Raw genomic sequence first — 18,184 nt, forward strand, 5'->3', positions numbered from 1 at the left:
TTGTTATTTGAATCTAAGGTACAAAGTAAGTGTCATTGTATTTACCACAGAAGTATCAGAGACTACATATTTCATAATGATGTAGAGTGTCAATATGCATGTTAATCCCTTGAGCTCATTAGCAACAGGTATGGGAACATGGACATTGATAAATAGTTGCTATTCTGAAGAGAATTACTCATTTTATCTTATTGTCTTCATTAGAGTTCCTGGGGATCTACATTATGAAGAATAAGAAGAAAAATCACTTTTCATTTATTTAGGAATGAAGGCCCTGTGTTTCATGAAAGAGATGCAATTTATAATTAAAATTCAGGAAGATTCAAGATGTATATTTTCAGAAATTTCTGATTGAAGTGATAATGTTCAGCCATCATTCACCAAAAGTAATCGTCTTTTTTGTCTGTACCACTATATTCTCATTTTTATGACTGGTAGAAGTACGCAATCAGAAAACAATGCAACATCAGTTCTGTGACTTTTCTGTTGAAAGACGATACACTGTTAGTGTTCAAACTGCACATTTGGCTGAAAAGGTACATGTCAATAAGTGCACACTTGTGGATGGTTTTTATTTCTAAAAAACAATTTTTGGTGAAAGGACACAATCTCAAATGGCCACGAAACAAAAGCATTTTTATCTGTGCTCTTATTCTGGATCAGTAAGGAGTAAACCACTGAAGCTCCATCTCTCATAATTACACAAAACTTTAACACTTTTAAAAAAACCTCATTGTTTGATATCAGGAGTGGATGTCTTTTCCAAGTGCTACTTTAACCTCTAGGATTCTTCGGAAATTAGTGGCTTCTAAGCTAAGAAATTTGGGGGGAGCAAATAAAGAGAAGAAGAGAGGCGATGGTGTGAGCAAGCACTGGTCCTGCTTTGGCATCTCCGCTGGAAGCCTCAGAGCGGGTCTGTGCTGCAGCCGTTGTTTATCTTTTCGGAAATTAATTTGCCTATGCAGGAGTGGAGAAGAGAGGATAAGGATTGATAAATATCCCAAGAAATTTGACTTAAAGGAAATGAAATTGTCAGTTTACATTTCTGGTGCTCATTCAGAGAGCAGTAAGACAGAAAAAAATATTTTTAGTCTCATTCAAACCTTTGCTTTTTTATCTGAAAGAACAAAGGGAACACATTGAAGGGAGCGCAGCACCACAGTTGATTTTGCCAGAAACAAACTTACCTACCACAAAGAACCTGCAAATGAATCCAGGAAAATGCCACATCATATCTCTGCTCTGCATTTGCTGCCAGTGAGGCTGAGATAAGTAGTATCTACTTCAAGGTACTGCAATGTAAGTGCTTCAGAAATGACCTCATTTTTCAAAAGTTTTATTGTTAAGTTTGAAGACTAGACAAGGTCATACTGGTTTTACATCGTTCTACATGATTTAAGTATATACAAAACCATTGGAATATTACACAGCTTGAAAGGTTGCAAAGGTCATTGTGTCTGAGATACTTCTGTACTTACTGACACATCAGAAGCCAGCACTGAATATTATAGTTCATATTTGTTGTATAGCAAAGATACACTCATTTAGAATCCTTAGTCTTCAAAATTGACACTAATTTGTATGCAGCCATTCCAAAAGAGAAAGTCAACCTCAAAACCAGAGCCAGTTAACGTGATAAGCCCTTAACAGAACACAGATAAAACGGAGCCTCGTGCCGGTGCTTTATTTCCCAGGCTATAAACGTAGCACATTACAGAGCTACAGAAAGGTGAAGTCTGCCTACAAATACTTAACTGGTTCAGGGTGAAATTTAATTAGGAGAACATTTTCAGTCACGTTCAATGCCATTGTTATAATTAATACAGAAGTCAAGGATCATTTCAGAGCACTTCTCCATCCTCTCTTAAAGGGACATATCCCATCGTGCACTTATTCCTGGCTGTGGGTTACCAGTTGCTGTCACTGGGAGAGTACAGTTGTGGTGATTTATAACTTGTCCCTTATGTCAATGGTGTTCACCAAGACAAGAAAATAACACAAAAGGGAAAAAATTAATTTCTAGACCATAATCTGATTCTCATCTGTTTTGTTAAATCTGAAAGAAATCAAGAGTTATTTCAGACTTATACTACTGACACTGGGAGCAGAATTTGGTACTATGGCTGCACAATGCTATTTAAAGAAAAGTTCTTAGTAGCTAAGGAATAATTGAATTAGAAAAAGCCCCAGTATGTTGGTTGAAATTGTAAGGGCATCACATTCTTTTATAACTTATCACAGAGTGCTATCATAATGTATGGAGCTTTCTTTGCAGTTTGTGAAGATTGCTGGCAGCTGAAAGCTGACACAGGACATAAGGATGAAAATACCCAACTCTAAATTAGTACAAAATAAAATTGCTATGTTAAGTATCATGACAATTCTATTTTTATATGCAGATGAATGGATAACAATTACAATTACTAAACCAAGAAATACTAATTCAAAACCAAAATGGAAGTTGCAAAAAATGAATAACATGGAAAAAGATCACTTAAGAACACAACAAATATTTCAAAAGAACATTGAAGCAAGTTGGTAAACTAGGGAGCCTAATTTTCTGAAATGGCCTTCAATATTTTGGGTACAGTTGGCTGGTGAAATAGTACATGCTATTCTTCATATCTGTAATTAAATTCAGGGTCAATTGCTCTCCCATAACAGAAAAATGTTTTTGGACATCTTTAAATATTTTGTGTGCCCTAAAGATATATTTATGATGTCTTTTTCTTTTTTTTTTTTTTTTTTTTGTAAAACCTAAAATGCAAAAAATGGGCAGCAAATAATTTGGGAATAAAATTGCTCAGAGTCAGAGGAAAGAAAAGTGCCTTAGTTTATCTCCCTTTAATACTGTATTCCAGTAGACAGACAGATGGACTGAGAGATTCCTGACAGACATAATACTGTCCTCCTCCATAATACTTAGGCTCCTTTGGGAGGTTATCCTTCTACTTTTTAGAAAGCGTTTCCTCATGTTTCCTTTATGATTCCACAATCTTTCCCACATCCAGTATTTTTCTTCCTGTCTTCAGGGACTATAAGGAAAAGAAGTGAACGTGCAGTAGATTTTTATATATTTGAAAATTATGATCATGTCTCCTATTTGTGCCCCTAAAATATTTTTTTGATTTTTTTTTTTTTTTTTTTTTTTTTTTTTTGTAAAGCCTAAAGTGCAAAACATGGGCAGCAGATAATTTGGGAATAAACTTGTCCTCCATTATTCAGATTTTTTAATCTCTTTTAAAGTACCATCATGATTGACTTCCTCTTTAAAATTGCTCACTATGCTTGAAGACCACTCCATATATACATCATTAAGGAATGCTGTTAACACAGTTACAGACAAGACAGTAACAGTCTAGTGGCTTTTGTTATGCAGCACAAAGTAAAAAATAAAGAACAAACTTAGCAGTGTTGCACAGGACCTAACATTTCTTACACATACTTTTACCTTTACAAGACTCTTCTTTAGAAGTCTTTAAATGTCTAAGCCTTATAAAATAAATACTTGTATAAATACAGTTTAAGGATTAAGTCATTTTATAGAGGCAGGGTGTTCTTTTAGTTAAAATGTGACAGTTTAAGTGACACTATCAGAAAACCGCCACCAATATATCCCCAATTAATGTATGTAAAATTCCTGGCTGCTATTCTAGAGTCTTTCACAGTTCAATGGATAATATATTTTGTCTGTGGTGGAGAATGTGTGATTAAATGCAGGTTGTTGAAATCCAAACCATTTTGTTTCCAAAGTAAACTCTGCCCTTTGCAGACTGTGGGCCAGCTAGCTGTTTGCCTGGGAAGCAGTGCCCAGGTTCCTACTTCAGAGTTTTGATAAGACTGTAACGGTGACAAAGAAGTAAGTTCAGTAACATTTGCTAAAGCATGCAGCTGTATATACCTATCTATCTCTCTCCACATCAGCATGTTATGAAATTAAAAGGGTGCAGTAATCCCAAATGCTGTTATTTCAGGTGACAGGTAAACCGTCCCCTCGCTCCTTGTCCTGGGCTTTTTTTAGACTTAGGTGCTACTCTAGCATAGTCATAGACTCATTTATTCCAAGGAAACTCGGAGTGCTCTACAAAGGTTGGTACCATTACCTCCATCATCATCAGAAACAGAGGCACAGGAGAGGATGTGCCCTCTACTGCTTCACTTTTCCTCCTAAAACCTACGTTTTAAACTGGGGTCCTTGCTGGCTGTTGTGTTGTTAAAACAGCATAGTGTGTATGAATCATTTCCGTAGATGGGGCATGATAAAAATGAGTCTCCTCGTGGCTCACTGGCGTATGTCTGAAAAGGCATAGTTAGGAGCAGAAGGCAGCAAGGGCCCAGCTTTGATGAACTCCTACATCACCTCTTGCCTTCATGCCCAGGAAGAAGGCTGTGAGCACCACCATAAGAGCCTACTGAGAGGGTCTCCTGGCAGTAAGGGAGTCATTCCTCCTGTGTGTTTCTTAGCACCCGATTCCTGCACCCCACATTTACCCCATAACAGGAATTGAGGAGGTTTCTGGGATCAGTAATTGGGCAGGCAGCTCCACCTAGGGTTGTGCGCTCACCCCTGGGCAAGTCACAAAATGGGTTCAGGATTTCTGATGCGCTGTTTGCCTTTACCTACGTGGGTACTTACGATGGGATACCACAAGTAGCCTGGCATCTCATCTCAGCCTCCTTGAAAGAGCGCATCTTGAGCAGAATTAATAAACTTTGGCAAATTCATTAACTTCATAATATACTGAAAGCAGATTTTGTTCCATATGCAAACAGGTCACCTCTTTCAAGGAAAATAACATCAGTGGTGATACTAAACAGAAAAGATGGAGGTCATGTCTACAGCATGCAAAATAGAGAAGGAAAATGGGGTTAGTCAGGAAAACCCTTTAGTTGCATGGACTCTGCTGTTCAGATGAAAAGTGATGAAAGGTAGCTTGTAATATCACAGGTACTGCCTTTTACAGTACCACAGAGTATCTTCCAAAATATATGTCATAAATACTGACAGTGTTTGATAGGCACAATTACTATAATGCAGTCATCCCCAAGAAAACTTATTGCTAAAAGCTGCAGTATCACTTTTTGCAAGTAAGATGACAGTATGATTTATGGAGAACTCGTCAGCCCAATGTTTCTAAAGCTGCAAATGAGCTTTGTCATGCTATTTCTCTTCCCTTGTAAAAAGGATGCTGCCGTTTTTCCCTAACACGTTTCAACTAGTGTGAACAACTCAAAGGAAAACTAGAAAGATAATTCCACAGCAGAAGGGACAACACTAACAGATTTCAAGGACAAAATCGGATTGGGATCATTTAAAGGGCAGGCTTAGACCTCCTTGCGAAAGACAGTTAGCGGCCTACCATAAAATGAGCACTTGTTCATGAAAAACCCACTCAGCATCCTACAGGCTTTGCACAGTTTCTTCTACGGAGGGACTTGTGGCTATACCGAGAGCTGCGACGGAGGTCGGCCTCAGTCCTCCACGGCGCAGCCCAGCAGCTCCGACCGCAGGGTGATCCTGCCGTACCATGACCACGGGAGGATGCGGATGTGCCGGGCGTAGATTGGAGGGTCGATGACGTTCTTACGGTGCGTGTCGTTGTCAAAATTCCCCTGGAACACCTGAAGGGCGAGTAACGAGAAGGTTTGAGGCTGGGTGGCTTCAGGAAGAGCTGCGCTACACTCTTGACATCCCTGGGCCACTCCCTGGCCTCCATCCTGAATTTTGATCATCCAGGCACCCAGATGATGCTGCAGAGATGCTGCCTTTGCTAAGACTTGGGGATTTCATTGCATGCCAGGCACCTTGGAGCTGGCTATGAGCATGGCATACGCACGGTGCAGGTTTAGCCCTCGATTCAAGGCTTAATCTGCTGTTCTGCCATCACCCAGAGCCCCACTCTGAAAGTTACATAAAAATAATTAACACTTAAAAAATTAAATGACTTTTTACTTGGCATTTGTATCATGTCAAATTAGTCCTAGGAGACCCTGTTATTGTTTCCAACAAAATAACATTAATAATTAAAGTTAAGAAGCATTTTTATTGTATCACAAATGGAGTTCGGATGCAACCATATAAACCCTTGAAAACTTAGTGATTATCAAAGATACTGTCTTCTTCTGTTGAACAAAAGTCAACATATGAATTAAGGCCATAGGTTTGTGATCAAATTAAAAAATCCCAGCATGGTACAGTGCATGTTACGATGTTATTTCCACTGGCGTGGGTTAGTCAATATGTAAGTGAGTTCTCAAACTTCTGTCTGTCTTAAAGCAACGCTGGATTTTTCCCCTGGCAGCTACTATTTAAATTCAAAGGCCACAGCACCACTTTTTGGCAAAATGATCAGATTATTCTCTGGGGATATTTTCAGTTTTTATGGGAAATATTCGTTCTCTTCAAATGTCAGCCAATTCACTTTTTGTTTGGAAAAACTGTATTTGATGGCTTTTCAACTTGAAATGAATGAGTTTTGTTTGCATCACGCAGAGAAGGAATATGGACCTCCTGAAGAAGTGCTTGTGTGACTGAATTAGTACAGAATGACAAGTTTTATGGAAGCTCTTAGGGAAAATGTCAGAGGGTGAATTCAGAAGAGGCTGATCAACTATTTTAGCCCTCAAGCTGGTTCTTTCGTGACATATTTACAAAGCAGCACTATAGGAAAATCTTCACTTTGTGGTCTCTATGCTGCACCTTTTCTTTGAATTTCTAAAGCTGCTCTCAAGTGCTATCAATTTGGCATCTCAAACAAAACGTGTATCCTCCCCAAGTGGTGCTCTTTCATGAGTGATACATTTCCCTTCTCATCTGGTGTCTCACTAAGACGGAGATGGGAGCATTAAAGCACCTAGCAGTTAGGATGTACGTATAAAATTGCAGACAGACTGACCACAGAAACATCAGCACTGTGAGTTGAAGGAAAAAAAATAATGTATTTACCACGGGAAAAATTGCTTGTTCTCCAAGTACAGTGTTGATTACATGAATCAGCTGGAGTTTGGGCTAATAAGGTTGCACCTGAATTTTGAATTTCATTTGTGGCAATACCGCATACAATAAAAGGCAGTAAGCTTATTATTAAAGTTACAGAGTGGTACCCCCCAATGTATAATATATAGCTAGGAAAGCTTACAAGTAAATTTTTTTCATTTGGCTTCTTGTGCATGCATGCAATATATCGGTTGATTATTTTTTTTTCACTGAGCCAGATGATAGGCAATGCAGAACTGCAGAAAATTCTTGCTGCAGAGACACTGGAAAATTCTTTTACTCTCTATTTCATTTTCCCTATGTAAGATGTATTTCAGAGATAACATTTAAATGAAGGCTTAGAACAAAAAACATTGTCGTTTACTAGAAGAACCCATCTGCAGCCCCAGTATTTGTCTGTTTTCATAGCATATACCTATGAAAAGGAAATAAAAGTATGTGATGCAAACCAAGCAACAAATACAGCTGAAAAATGTAGGATTGTGTCATTTACTCAGAGCAGGAAAATGAGAAGTAAATCGTATTTCTAACTCATACGTGATTGCATTAGGACTTGAATTCAAACTCTTCTGTTTCAGAGGCTAATTTATGAAAAACTGAAATTTGCCTTTCCTCAAAATTCAAGATTCAATCTCAAGAAATTAACTAAATGTGCTAGATCAGAAAAAAGATTTTAGGGAAATAAGTTTATCAGAAAGTGAGGGAAGCTTTTGTCAGCACCCACAAATGTGACCTGCATGAAATATATATTCTAAGAGCTTATTTACCAGATGTTTTTGCTGTGGACCCATGGAAAATCTCTTATGGGGAAAACATATTCTTTATCACTCTTCATTTTACTTCAGCTTAAGTTCACTAATGAAGCCAAGAAATTTGGAGAGAGCAGGGAGGATAAAGGACAAAAACTGTACATCTGACTTATCAGTAGAAGAAAGTTATTTCTGTACCCAAAGGTAATTTTTCTTTAATTACCTGCTGCTTTATGCCCAAACAGTCAATATTAAATGAACCACCTAAGCAATTAGAAGTTTTTAAAGAGCTGGTAGCCTCAAACCATAAATGTTCCCTCCTTGCATTTCTTTCTGAGAAGTTTGTTTCAGTATGCAACACCTCTGAGGACTGTAACGATTTATTAGCATTCAACAAGCTGATACTGGAGTATATACTTACATAACTCTATGTAATTTTTCAGATGAAAAAGAAAAAAGCCCAATAATATTAAAAGCCACGCTGATTAGTGGTCAAAGAATAAAGAGCAGAGTGCAAGTTATTAACGTGTCAGTGCATAAAGCCAGTGGATATCTTCATTTTGAGTTCTGGGTGGGTGCGGATCGGGTCCTGCCTTATCTCTAACAGCAAATACACAGAGTGAAGTGGCAAGATGGCCACAAGCACAGAAGAATGTCCTTTTACAGATTATTAAATGGACTAAATCTCTGGAGCCTGAAAGGAGATGTGATAGGTGTCTATGAAATCATAACTGGCATGGAGAAAATCAATAGTGGGCAGCAATGTTGTGCTGTCCCCTTGCTGGAGCCAGAAGGTTTGTCCTGAGCCAGCTAAAGGTCATCGTTCCCCCTGCAAGAGATAGTTAAACTGTGGCACTGCTTCTACAGTTTTTAAATACTGCTAAAGATCAGATAAACTGTTAGGTGCAAAACCAGCAGGTGCTATTAAAAGTACAGATAGAAGAAAGACAGAGGCTGGGAAGGTACAGCCCTATTTATTTTTTTTTTTTTCCATTTCTCTGGTCATCTGCTACAGGATGGTCCCTCCCTTGGACAGGGCTTCAGCCTCACCCAGCCCAGTGGCTCCCGCATTACAAGATGCCTGTGTTAGTAAAATTTGACTGAAGCTCCTGTATTTTAACAGTCCTGTTGTAACATTAAAGATTTTACAGTGGGTACATCTATTTATGTCAGTCTGCATACTTGAAAGGTGTAACTTGCTAAAACATTTACTCAGCAGCTTTAGTAAGTTTATATATACACACCCCACACACATATGTGTAGCTTCTCTGTAGCTTAGTCTCTTACAGCTGCTATTAAAATAAAAAAGTAGAAAAATCATGTTGTTGAACTTTTAAGTAGGATTACTTATTTTATCATCAGTGCAAGCAAAAGAGAATGAAAACCTGGAACATATGTACTGATATTCTCTGCAAAAATGTTTTCTGAAATATAAACAAGTCTTGCACATAATTGTGTCTAACAAGGAATTTGAATGTCTTGCCTTCAAACATTAACTAAGATTTTTCAATAGTGTTGATTTTTCAATAGTATTTTTCAAAAATGTGTTTTACAGCATAAGCAGCAGATCTGAATAATGCCACTGTAAATGGATTCATATTTTAAAAAGAAAACTATCATGTCTTTTATGATAGAATACTTTAGAAGAAATACCTAAAGAAGAATAGCTTGGGAAAAGTGGAATTTATTACAAGTGATGTTTGCTTTGCTCCAAATGTAGATCTAGAAACCAGGTTTTAGGGCACATCCATTAACAGGTGGCTGCAGTGGGAAAGACTGTTTGTGGTGCTGTGTCAATGGGCGAGGAGGAAGAAAATTATCTCCACAGAGAATCTTTCTGGATCTCTCATCTTGCAGAAACTTAAATTGCATGAACAGTCTGAATCAGCCATAAAATTATTGGTTCCTGCTATTTATGATAATGGCTGAGAGTTCAGACTTCAATATTCAAGCCTCAGATGGTGAAGTCACTATGTTGCCTGCTGTACCTTAACCATATTTTTTATTAAGAGCAGAATATTTTAAATATGTTATTTAATGGAACATTTAATACTTCTTATATTACAGGCAGATTATTTTAAAAGAATTGCTACACCTAGCTTCTGTTTGAAGCTTGTTTCAGTGCAGATCATCTCAGTGTTTGGACAAAGAGGACACTGCTTATATAAAATAAAATAAAATAAAACAAAGCTGCAGAAAAAGTAGTTTTGACAGCCATATTCCTCTATTTTGGAAACATTTTACTTCTTTATTAGTATTCATTGAAGGAAACCTGCTTAAGCAAGAGAGGGAATTTGCAGATTTGAACTGACCATTTACTCGCTTTAAAGTTGTTTATTCCTAGTGGAAGAAATCTTTTTACCATGAAGTGAACAACATCAGGCAAAAGATGGTGAAAGATGTCTTGATTTCTCACCAGAAATAGAGCTGCTTTTTATAAACATACTCCATCCTGTGGAAGATGCTTTCTACTATAAGAGACTGGGTGGGGTTGTTATTAATATACACATGTAAACACATACGTATATGTGTGTGCATATGTATCTTTGGAGTCATCAAGAGGAGAAAAAAAGATTCTTTCTTTGCTGCTGGTATACATAAAACCTCTCTGAGTGGGTGTAAATTTTCCACTTCTGATCTTAGCCATCCTCCTTTCTTCTTCTTCTTCACTGAGCACTTCTCTCTGGACTGGCATGCAATGGACAACTATGGATAATTATGCAAAAAGGTCCAATGCCAGGAGAAGGGCTGTTTTTCCTCCCCTTGGTGATACATGAATAAGAGTATGTATTACATGACCTTTATTATTTCTTCAATTTCAGAATAGGTATCTTGCAAAACATACTATGACATTCTTGCTATTTTTTCCACTTCATCTTATCTACTGATGGTACTAAAATAGGAATTTACTCCACTGTACATAGTTTACAAGTGTGTTATGATAGAAGGTTCAAAGTCAAGCAAAAAGAGAAATATTTTGAAGACCAACCTCCCTCCAGAAATGCTTATATAAATTAAAGGTAGATTCTTATAATTAATGTTAACATGAACATGTTGTCTTACTTCATTTCTTAGTGTGGTACAAGTGAGAATGTTATGTGTGCTGGACGCACAACCTAGAAAAAGTGTAGGTAGATCTTTATCTGATACAAACCATGTTAACTCAGCTGGAAGTAACAGAAGTCATTCATAATTTAAACCAGTGCAGAAAAAAAAAATACAGTTAGATTAAAATACTATTTAAAATATTATTATTAAATAATAGTAACAATAATTTAAATACTATTACTAAAAAAATGTTCTTTAACTGTGCCAAGTATGTAGATTATACATAGGAATTGAATCTTTCAGTGGAAGCCAGGTATTATAATAATTAAACACCATATAGAAAACCTATTAGCAAATGTAGCAGAAAGATTTTTAACCTCACATGATCTAACTTTTCCTTTATAAGTAGGATCCTGTCTTCCATTGCTATGGCAACTAACCAGACATGCAAAGCATGTAATTTATAACTAGTTCATCATTTTGTGCACAAATCCAGTGGCCATTTGCATACTGGACATTGTCTACCTGCAGTTAATTGCACTGCTGATGGCTACTAATGACTGACAGTGCTGCAGACAGCCAGACTCCTTTAGGCTACTTTCAAGTGTTCTCATCTTATTTTAAAAAACAGCCTCTGAAATGCCATTTGACTTTGCAGCTAGCCTTGAATTATCTACAGCAGGCTGTGCAATTTATAAATCACATGTGGAATGTGATTAAAAACCAAAAAAGTCAAATTTGGTTTGGATGTCTTTAGCTTTGGAGGCATAGTGAGCTACTGACCTCTAGTTGAGAAAAACAAGATAGCTATTAGCTCTGATTCTTTTTCTAAAATATGTTTTCTTCCCTCTTGCCAGCCTGCAATGTAATTTATTTTGCTTCTTGAAGACAACAGGAGAAGCTTTCATATTTTCCAGGCAACTCATTCAAACTATTTAAAATAAATGAGAAAGGCTTCATTTTTTAAAGACCTTTTTTTTTTTTCCCCCAGGTACCTTTTTGTCTGCATTCATAGAAGTGCAGCACAGATGTGAACTCAAATGACCGGCTGTTAAAATAGCAGAAGTCAAACAGGAACTGTAGGAGCCACTGTTGTTGGAACAGCTTTTCCATTTGAAATGGTGCAAAGAGGAAAACTGAACACCACATTTCCTTCTGTTTGAAACAGCTAATTTGTTAAGATTGATCAAAGATACAGGCTGCACATGGGCCACTTGTGAATAAAAGATACCAAAAATCTTTTTGTTTGTAAAATAACTTCACAAATGATGAAGAGGCAGAAGCTAGTAGCTTCAGGAATTCGCTAAGATCTGCTGATACTTTTGGACTCTTCCTGTTAACAGCTAAAGAGTGAGATGCTTAGCACCAGACAGGATTAAGCTCTCAGCTCTTACTTCAATGTGTTGTAAAGTCACAATATTAATTCACAAATCATTATTACCAGCCTACCAATACCTCCATAATTTCTGTGGGTGAGACATTCTTTTTATCTTTGTTTTTCCAGAATGTAAAATGACATATTTTGTTAGAACTTTAAAAGTAGTTATTTTTCTTTTATCTTGTGTTCCTTTCCCTGAAAGTTTTTGGAACTATCTTTCTCCTAAATTATCGGATGACTGTACAAGGCTCACAGGATGAGTATAGGATGAGGAAATAAGAAATCTATATATTCTATCCTTCATAGAAGAAATCAATGTTGTCAAGATGTTAAGTTAATAAATAAAATGAAAGAGTGTAAATTATGAATAATTTATGTTTGCTGCTGTTGATAGTTGCCAGTGTCTATCTTTTTATCTCCCTTCTGTATCTCAAAGGGACAGAAGAAACATTTCATGAAAGTTACACTTTGCTGTGAAAATATGGTTTCTTCTACTTTGTTCTTGCATTTTGGGCCAAATCCTGTATCTTAACTTAAGCTAAGGAAATGGTTGTAGATCACAGAATCATAGAATGGTTTGAGTTGGAAAGGATCTTAAAGATCATTGATTTCCAACCCCCTGCCATGGGCAGGGACACCTCCCACCAGACCAGGTTGCTCCAAGCCCCATCCAGCCTGTCTTGAACACTTCAGGGATGGGGCAGCCACAACTTCTCTGGGCAACCTGTTCCAGTGCCTCACCACCCTCACAGTAAAGAATTTCTTCCTGATATCTAATCTAAATCTCCCCTCCTCTAGTTTGAAACCATTACTCTTCATCTTATCGCTTACATGCCCTGTAAAAAGTCCCTCTGCAATTTTCCTGCAGCCCCTTTAGATACTGGAAGGGGCTATAAGGTCTTCCTGGAGCCTTGTCTTCTCCAGGCTGAAGAACCCCATCTCTCTAGGCCTGTCTTCATAGGAGATCCTGTGCTAAGATGTTAATATCAGATGGGACCAATGACACTATTTCTCTTCTGCTCCCCATGGATGAGGACAGCATTGCTTTTTCTTTGGCTGTTTTTATTTTTCATTTATACTTTTGTTCCACTGCATGCAGGCCAGAGTGTGGCCAGCATTTCTGGTGCTGTACACATCCAGTGGGCAAATCCCATCAGAGCACACTGCTTCAAAATGCACTTTGCTGGAGGGGTGATGAAGGGTTTGGTGTCAGACTGTAAGGCTTTACTGGGTGACGTTCCATGCCTGCAGCAGAATGCAATTTATGTATTGTCAGTAATGAAATGGATGATGAAAATAGATTTGCCTGTTAAAAGTGCAGATGTGGCCAAGCTTTTCCCATTCTGAAAAGCAGGATCAAAATTCAGAGTGGTCTTGATAAATTGGAGAAATGCACAGAAGATCAATGGTGCAATTTAATAATGATGAGTAGGAAGCCAAACCTTAGGAAGTCGTAAACAATGTCACAGGTATAATATGGAGAATGATGGAGCGGGCAACAGTTTTGTGCTAAAGATTGCAACACTGCAGACAAGCTTGGGAAAACACACGTCAGGAACAGCTGGTCCAAGCAGCATGATCTGAGGTTGAGAAAACATACCCTTTTGATGAAAGACTGAAAGCACACGGATATTTCCCCCCTCTCCCCAAAAACTAAGATTAAAAAGAAATAAGTTAACATGTTTCAATCAAAACAAACTGTCTGAAGAGAGGAAGATAAAATCAGATTTTTGTGTCCTCTGAGGACAGAGCAGATATATTTCAGGGAGGGGGATAAGCAACCTTGCCATCTTTAAGGATATTTAAATACTGGAATAGACTGCTTATATAGTAGATTTTTTATCACTGGCTGTTTCTACAAACCTCTTTGTCAGGGGTGACAGGATGTGTAGTGACAGGACAAGGGGTAACGGTTTAAAATTGGAAGAGGGGAGATTTAGATTAGATACCAGAAAGAAATTCTTTCCTGTGAGGGTGTTGGGGCCCTGGCCCAGGTTGCCCAGAGAAGCTGTGGATGCCCCATTCCTAGAGGGGTTCAAGGTCAGGCTGGATGGGGCTTGGAGCAACCTGGTCTGGTGGGAGGTGTCCCTGCCCAGGGCAGGGGGTTGGAACTCGATGATCTTTAAGGTCCCTTCCAACCCAAACCATTCTATGATACTACGCTATTAAATAGTAATCTGATGGTGAATAGTGCGAGCATTCTATGAGGCGAAGGACAGATGAACAAATTAAGCCTTAGTTCTAACAATGAACTGTTTGCTCCTACTCCTAGGGTGGGAGGAAAGGACCTGGGGACTGTTGAATCCCATTTTCTGCTGAGAAGACTTCAGAAGGAATGGGAGGAAAGGAGCATAATCTCTTAATAAGTCAAGGGGTATGTGTTTAGATGATGTCTTGAGATCCTTTCCAGTCCCACCTCCTACAAAGTTCTGCCAAGGTAAACTGACATTTCTGGAATGTCAGACATTGGACTTTTGATTCAAAGACTGAGGTCTAGACTTGTATCGAGTGATCCTGTTTGTTTATTTCATACAAATTTAAATTCAGAAGTTATAACTTCTAATTTCCAGCTAAGTGTATTTGATCTCACTCTGCTTTTAATTGCTTTTGATTTGTTAAAGAATCTTAATAAGATGCATCTATTTTATTCTTAGGGATGTTAATTAATATGGGAAGTGAGATGTTTTAATAAGACAATGATTAAGAGTTTTCCATTGTTCCTAATGGACTATGCACATAACAGCTAACAATTCAGATGATGATGAAAGCAAAAAGAATTTAATTGCTTTGGCAAATGTTATAAGCAAGTGCAGATTGGAACAGTGCTGTTAAGTGAGAGTGCATTTTCTTTTAGATCTGCTTGCAATTGTTACTGTGTTTCTCACCAGAGATTTGAACACGTTTGTTCCCTTTTTCAGTAAAATGAATGCAACAATTCACTAATGGAAGTTTGGCTTGGAGAAGACACTTCTTTCACAGTAGATCTTTTGCTTTTAAATGCCAGGGATTTAAAATGGGATGTGTACATAGTACTGAAGTGACTATCTGTCATTTATATTGAATGCATTTACGGTATGTCTGCAAAAGGTGAGTTATTTGTTTCCAATTTTTATCTGAGAACCAATTATACTAGACACATCCATAATCATTGGTGTCAGGACCTTCTCAGTTGGATGGCTAAAATAACTGATTTTGTTTTCCCTATCTAAAATCCTTTAGAATTTGATGGGGAAAACTCTCAGTGTAGGATAAAACCATAGTGAACTGCCATTTGGCTTTTAAGAGTGGGACTTGACAGTGTCATCTTTGAATAATCTTACAAAGGTATCAGTCTATGCTGACACACAGATACAGTTATGTACATATTTAACACAGTAATTTAGTACACCTTCCCCAAATAAATGGATGTACATTTGATCAATCATTTTAAATAAGTGAAATTTAAGAGATGCAGTTGTCTAAACCCCTTATCAATAGGTCTACCTGTACTCATACAACAATATCAACACATATCAAAAGCTTTCTCATTACTTCAAAAACTGAATTGAATTGACCTATATGAAGAGTATTATTTTTTTCTGAAGAATTTTTGTTTATTCTAAGAAAAATAAGTGCAAATAGGAACATTTATGACCCTGAACACAGATGTTAAAAGCACCAGATTTGAGACATACATTATCAGACATATCAGCCACCTGGCATTTTTATTAAGATATCTTTTATTTCAGCCAGACATAATCCCACTAAGATATTTAATAAATAATTCACATTTTTTCAGCTTGCTTAATGTTTCTCTTAAGAAATGCATATGCTGAAATCTCTTTCTTAACAGATGAGCAGGTATTTGCAGTATAAAAGTGTTAGGTAGTTTAAAGGAAAGGTATAGTCAATAATGTCCTAAATAAGAAGAGGAAAGTTAAATGCTTCCAGGTAAATCAATCAGCAAACCTAGACTTTCTCTACACCTCTCATTAAACATTTGCAAAGGAAGTTGTGAAACTTTTTATGTTTTGTATTCATTTAATAGTGTAATAAAAAATAATCTTTCCATTGGATATTTGAAACCCTAGTGATTCATTTCCAGGAAAAAAACAATTCAAAATGGCTAGGTAATGAGGTACACTAAAGATGTGCTTCACAGAAGATTACAGAAAATAGTGCATACTTATGAAAATATGCACTGAGACACTGTTTCTGAATATACAAATAAACTGCTATTTATATACCTTCTCCTCTAGAGTTAAAGGAAGAAATAATTCCAATAAATGGAGAACCGTAAAGTTTTATGTCCCATATTTAATACCGTTAAATCAGGTGCATTGCCCTGATAGGTATGATATTACTGCACTGTGAATGTCATTGTGTTATATGACTCTTTTTTATTCACCTTGACTTTCATCTGTGGAATCCTATGCATATGGAACCACATAAAACAGTTATAACCTGCTGGCTTCCAGCACTGGAGTTACTACAGATGTAGACCTCTGTAAATGCAACCAAAATATCAACTTGCTTTACCTTATCCTTCTTTTGTTTTTCATCTTGGTATATGATCCAGTGCTCCCCATCATTACTGTAAGCAAGCTTGTAGGACCCAACAAATTGGACGTGACCAAAATCTTTGGCTCCTTGGGTAATTATGCCAGTGATTTTTGTAGGAGCAAGGAGGTCAACCTAAACAAAACAGGAATAAAACAAAACACAGGAGAATGTAATTAGAACAGTTTCTGTTTGCGATCTGACTTTCCACCACACCAAAGTGAAATGTGACATTGTTTGCTGTCAGTTCTTGGATGCAGGCAGGAAAACCCAGGGTTTTTGAAGAAGCCCCTTAGTGCATGGTGAGAGAGGACACAGCCCCAGAGCTGGCGTTGCACTGCTTTGCAACCGTGCCCACCATATGCTGGCACCATAGGCAGTACCTTCCCTTCTCTAAGTTTCAAGTCAATTTACTTTTGTTTTCTGCTTTTTACTTATTGTTTATGCCAACTAATAACATAACAGGACTTATCTCATACCGCTTTCCATTGTGCTAGATTTCATACACGGTCCCAACAACACAGCAGTCTCCACTGCAAATAATTTGTAGGCAAAAAGTCCTCCCATGTGCTCCTAATAATCAGAATACAATACACCAGAGGTTGATTCCCCAAGTGCCTTTCCATTTCCTTTGCAGTAACAGTATCTGTGCTTTGCTGAGTCTTTTAAAACATTTGTGGTCACACTTCTTTTCCTGCTGAACTTTTCTTCTCTCTTTAAGCCTGTATTTCTTTTTCTACCTGTAAGGCTCTGACTTTTTCATTCCTTGATTTTTTGGAGTTATTTTATAATCTTAGCACAAGACTGTTAAAAATGCAGGGCAGGAATCTTAGAGCCTAATAAAATCTGAGCTTTCAAGTGGCTTTCACATGGGTCAGCACATCTGTGATCAGTTCTTTTGAACCAGAATCCCACACTGAATATAACAGATTCAGGCCAGATGCCTTGGATTAAAATGATCAAGGAACAGAATACAATAACAGAAGTAAATTGACCTAATAACATATTTTTAGAGGAAGAATGGAGGAGTTGAATTCCCTATCAAAATTGACATTTTCTTGAAATGTGAGGGTGAAACTGAGACTTCATTCTGTGTCCTCCAGCAATGCGGCAAGCCAGAAAAAAAAAGAAAAAAGGTAGATTTATTTCAAACAATAAATGGCTGTGAAGCAGTCGGCATTTTTAATATTGTCCGTTAAATCAGGCAAGAGAGACTAATAGTAAAAATATTACAATAAAATGAGAGAAGTGCTGAACTCCATGAGAAGATGACTGATATGTTTTACAGCAAAAAATTAAAAGAAGAAAGTGAAGAAATAAAGAATCTCTAGCTGATCAAATGCTGAAGAACCAGTCTTGTGATTTTGGGAAGCTAAGGCCCCCTGAGCAACTAGATTTTGACTGGAATGTGGGCAAGGCAGAAGACCAGATGTGATACAAAGCATAAGAAATTAATCATGAGAAGAGAAGGTA

At 37.4% G+C, this 18,184-nt stretch overlaps 1 protein-coding gene across 1 annotated transcript in view; it reads right to left on the minus strand.

Moving 5' to 3' along the window:
* Nucleotides 1-3,108: 3,108 nt before the first annotated feature.
* Nucleotides 3,109-18,184, minus strand: part of EDIL3 (EGF-like repeats and discoidin I-like domains 3) — a 187,898-nt gene continuing 172,822 nt past the window's right edge. The window contains exons 10-11 of the mRNA XM_014960493.1: nucleotides 16,691-16,846; nucleotides 3,109-5,622 (exon numbers count right to left, since the gene is read on the minus strand). Of these exons, the coding sequence (XP_014815979.1) occupies nucleotides 5,473-5,622; nucleotides 16,691-16,846 (306 nt within the window). The 3' untranslated portion in view covers nucleotides 3,109-5,472. The remainder of the gene's footprint in view (nucleotides 5,623-16,690; nucleotides 16,847-18,184) is intronic.

This window comes from Calidris pugnax, unplaced genomic scaffold (genome assembly GCF_001431845.1).
Source record: "Calidris pugnax isolate Ruff unplaced genomic scaffold, ASM143184v1 scaffold326, whole genome shotgun sequence".
NCBI lineage: Eukaryota > Metazoa > Chordata > Aves > Charadriiformes > Scolopacidae > Calidris > Calidris pugnax.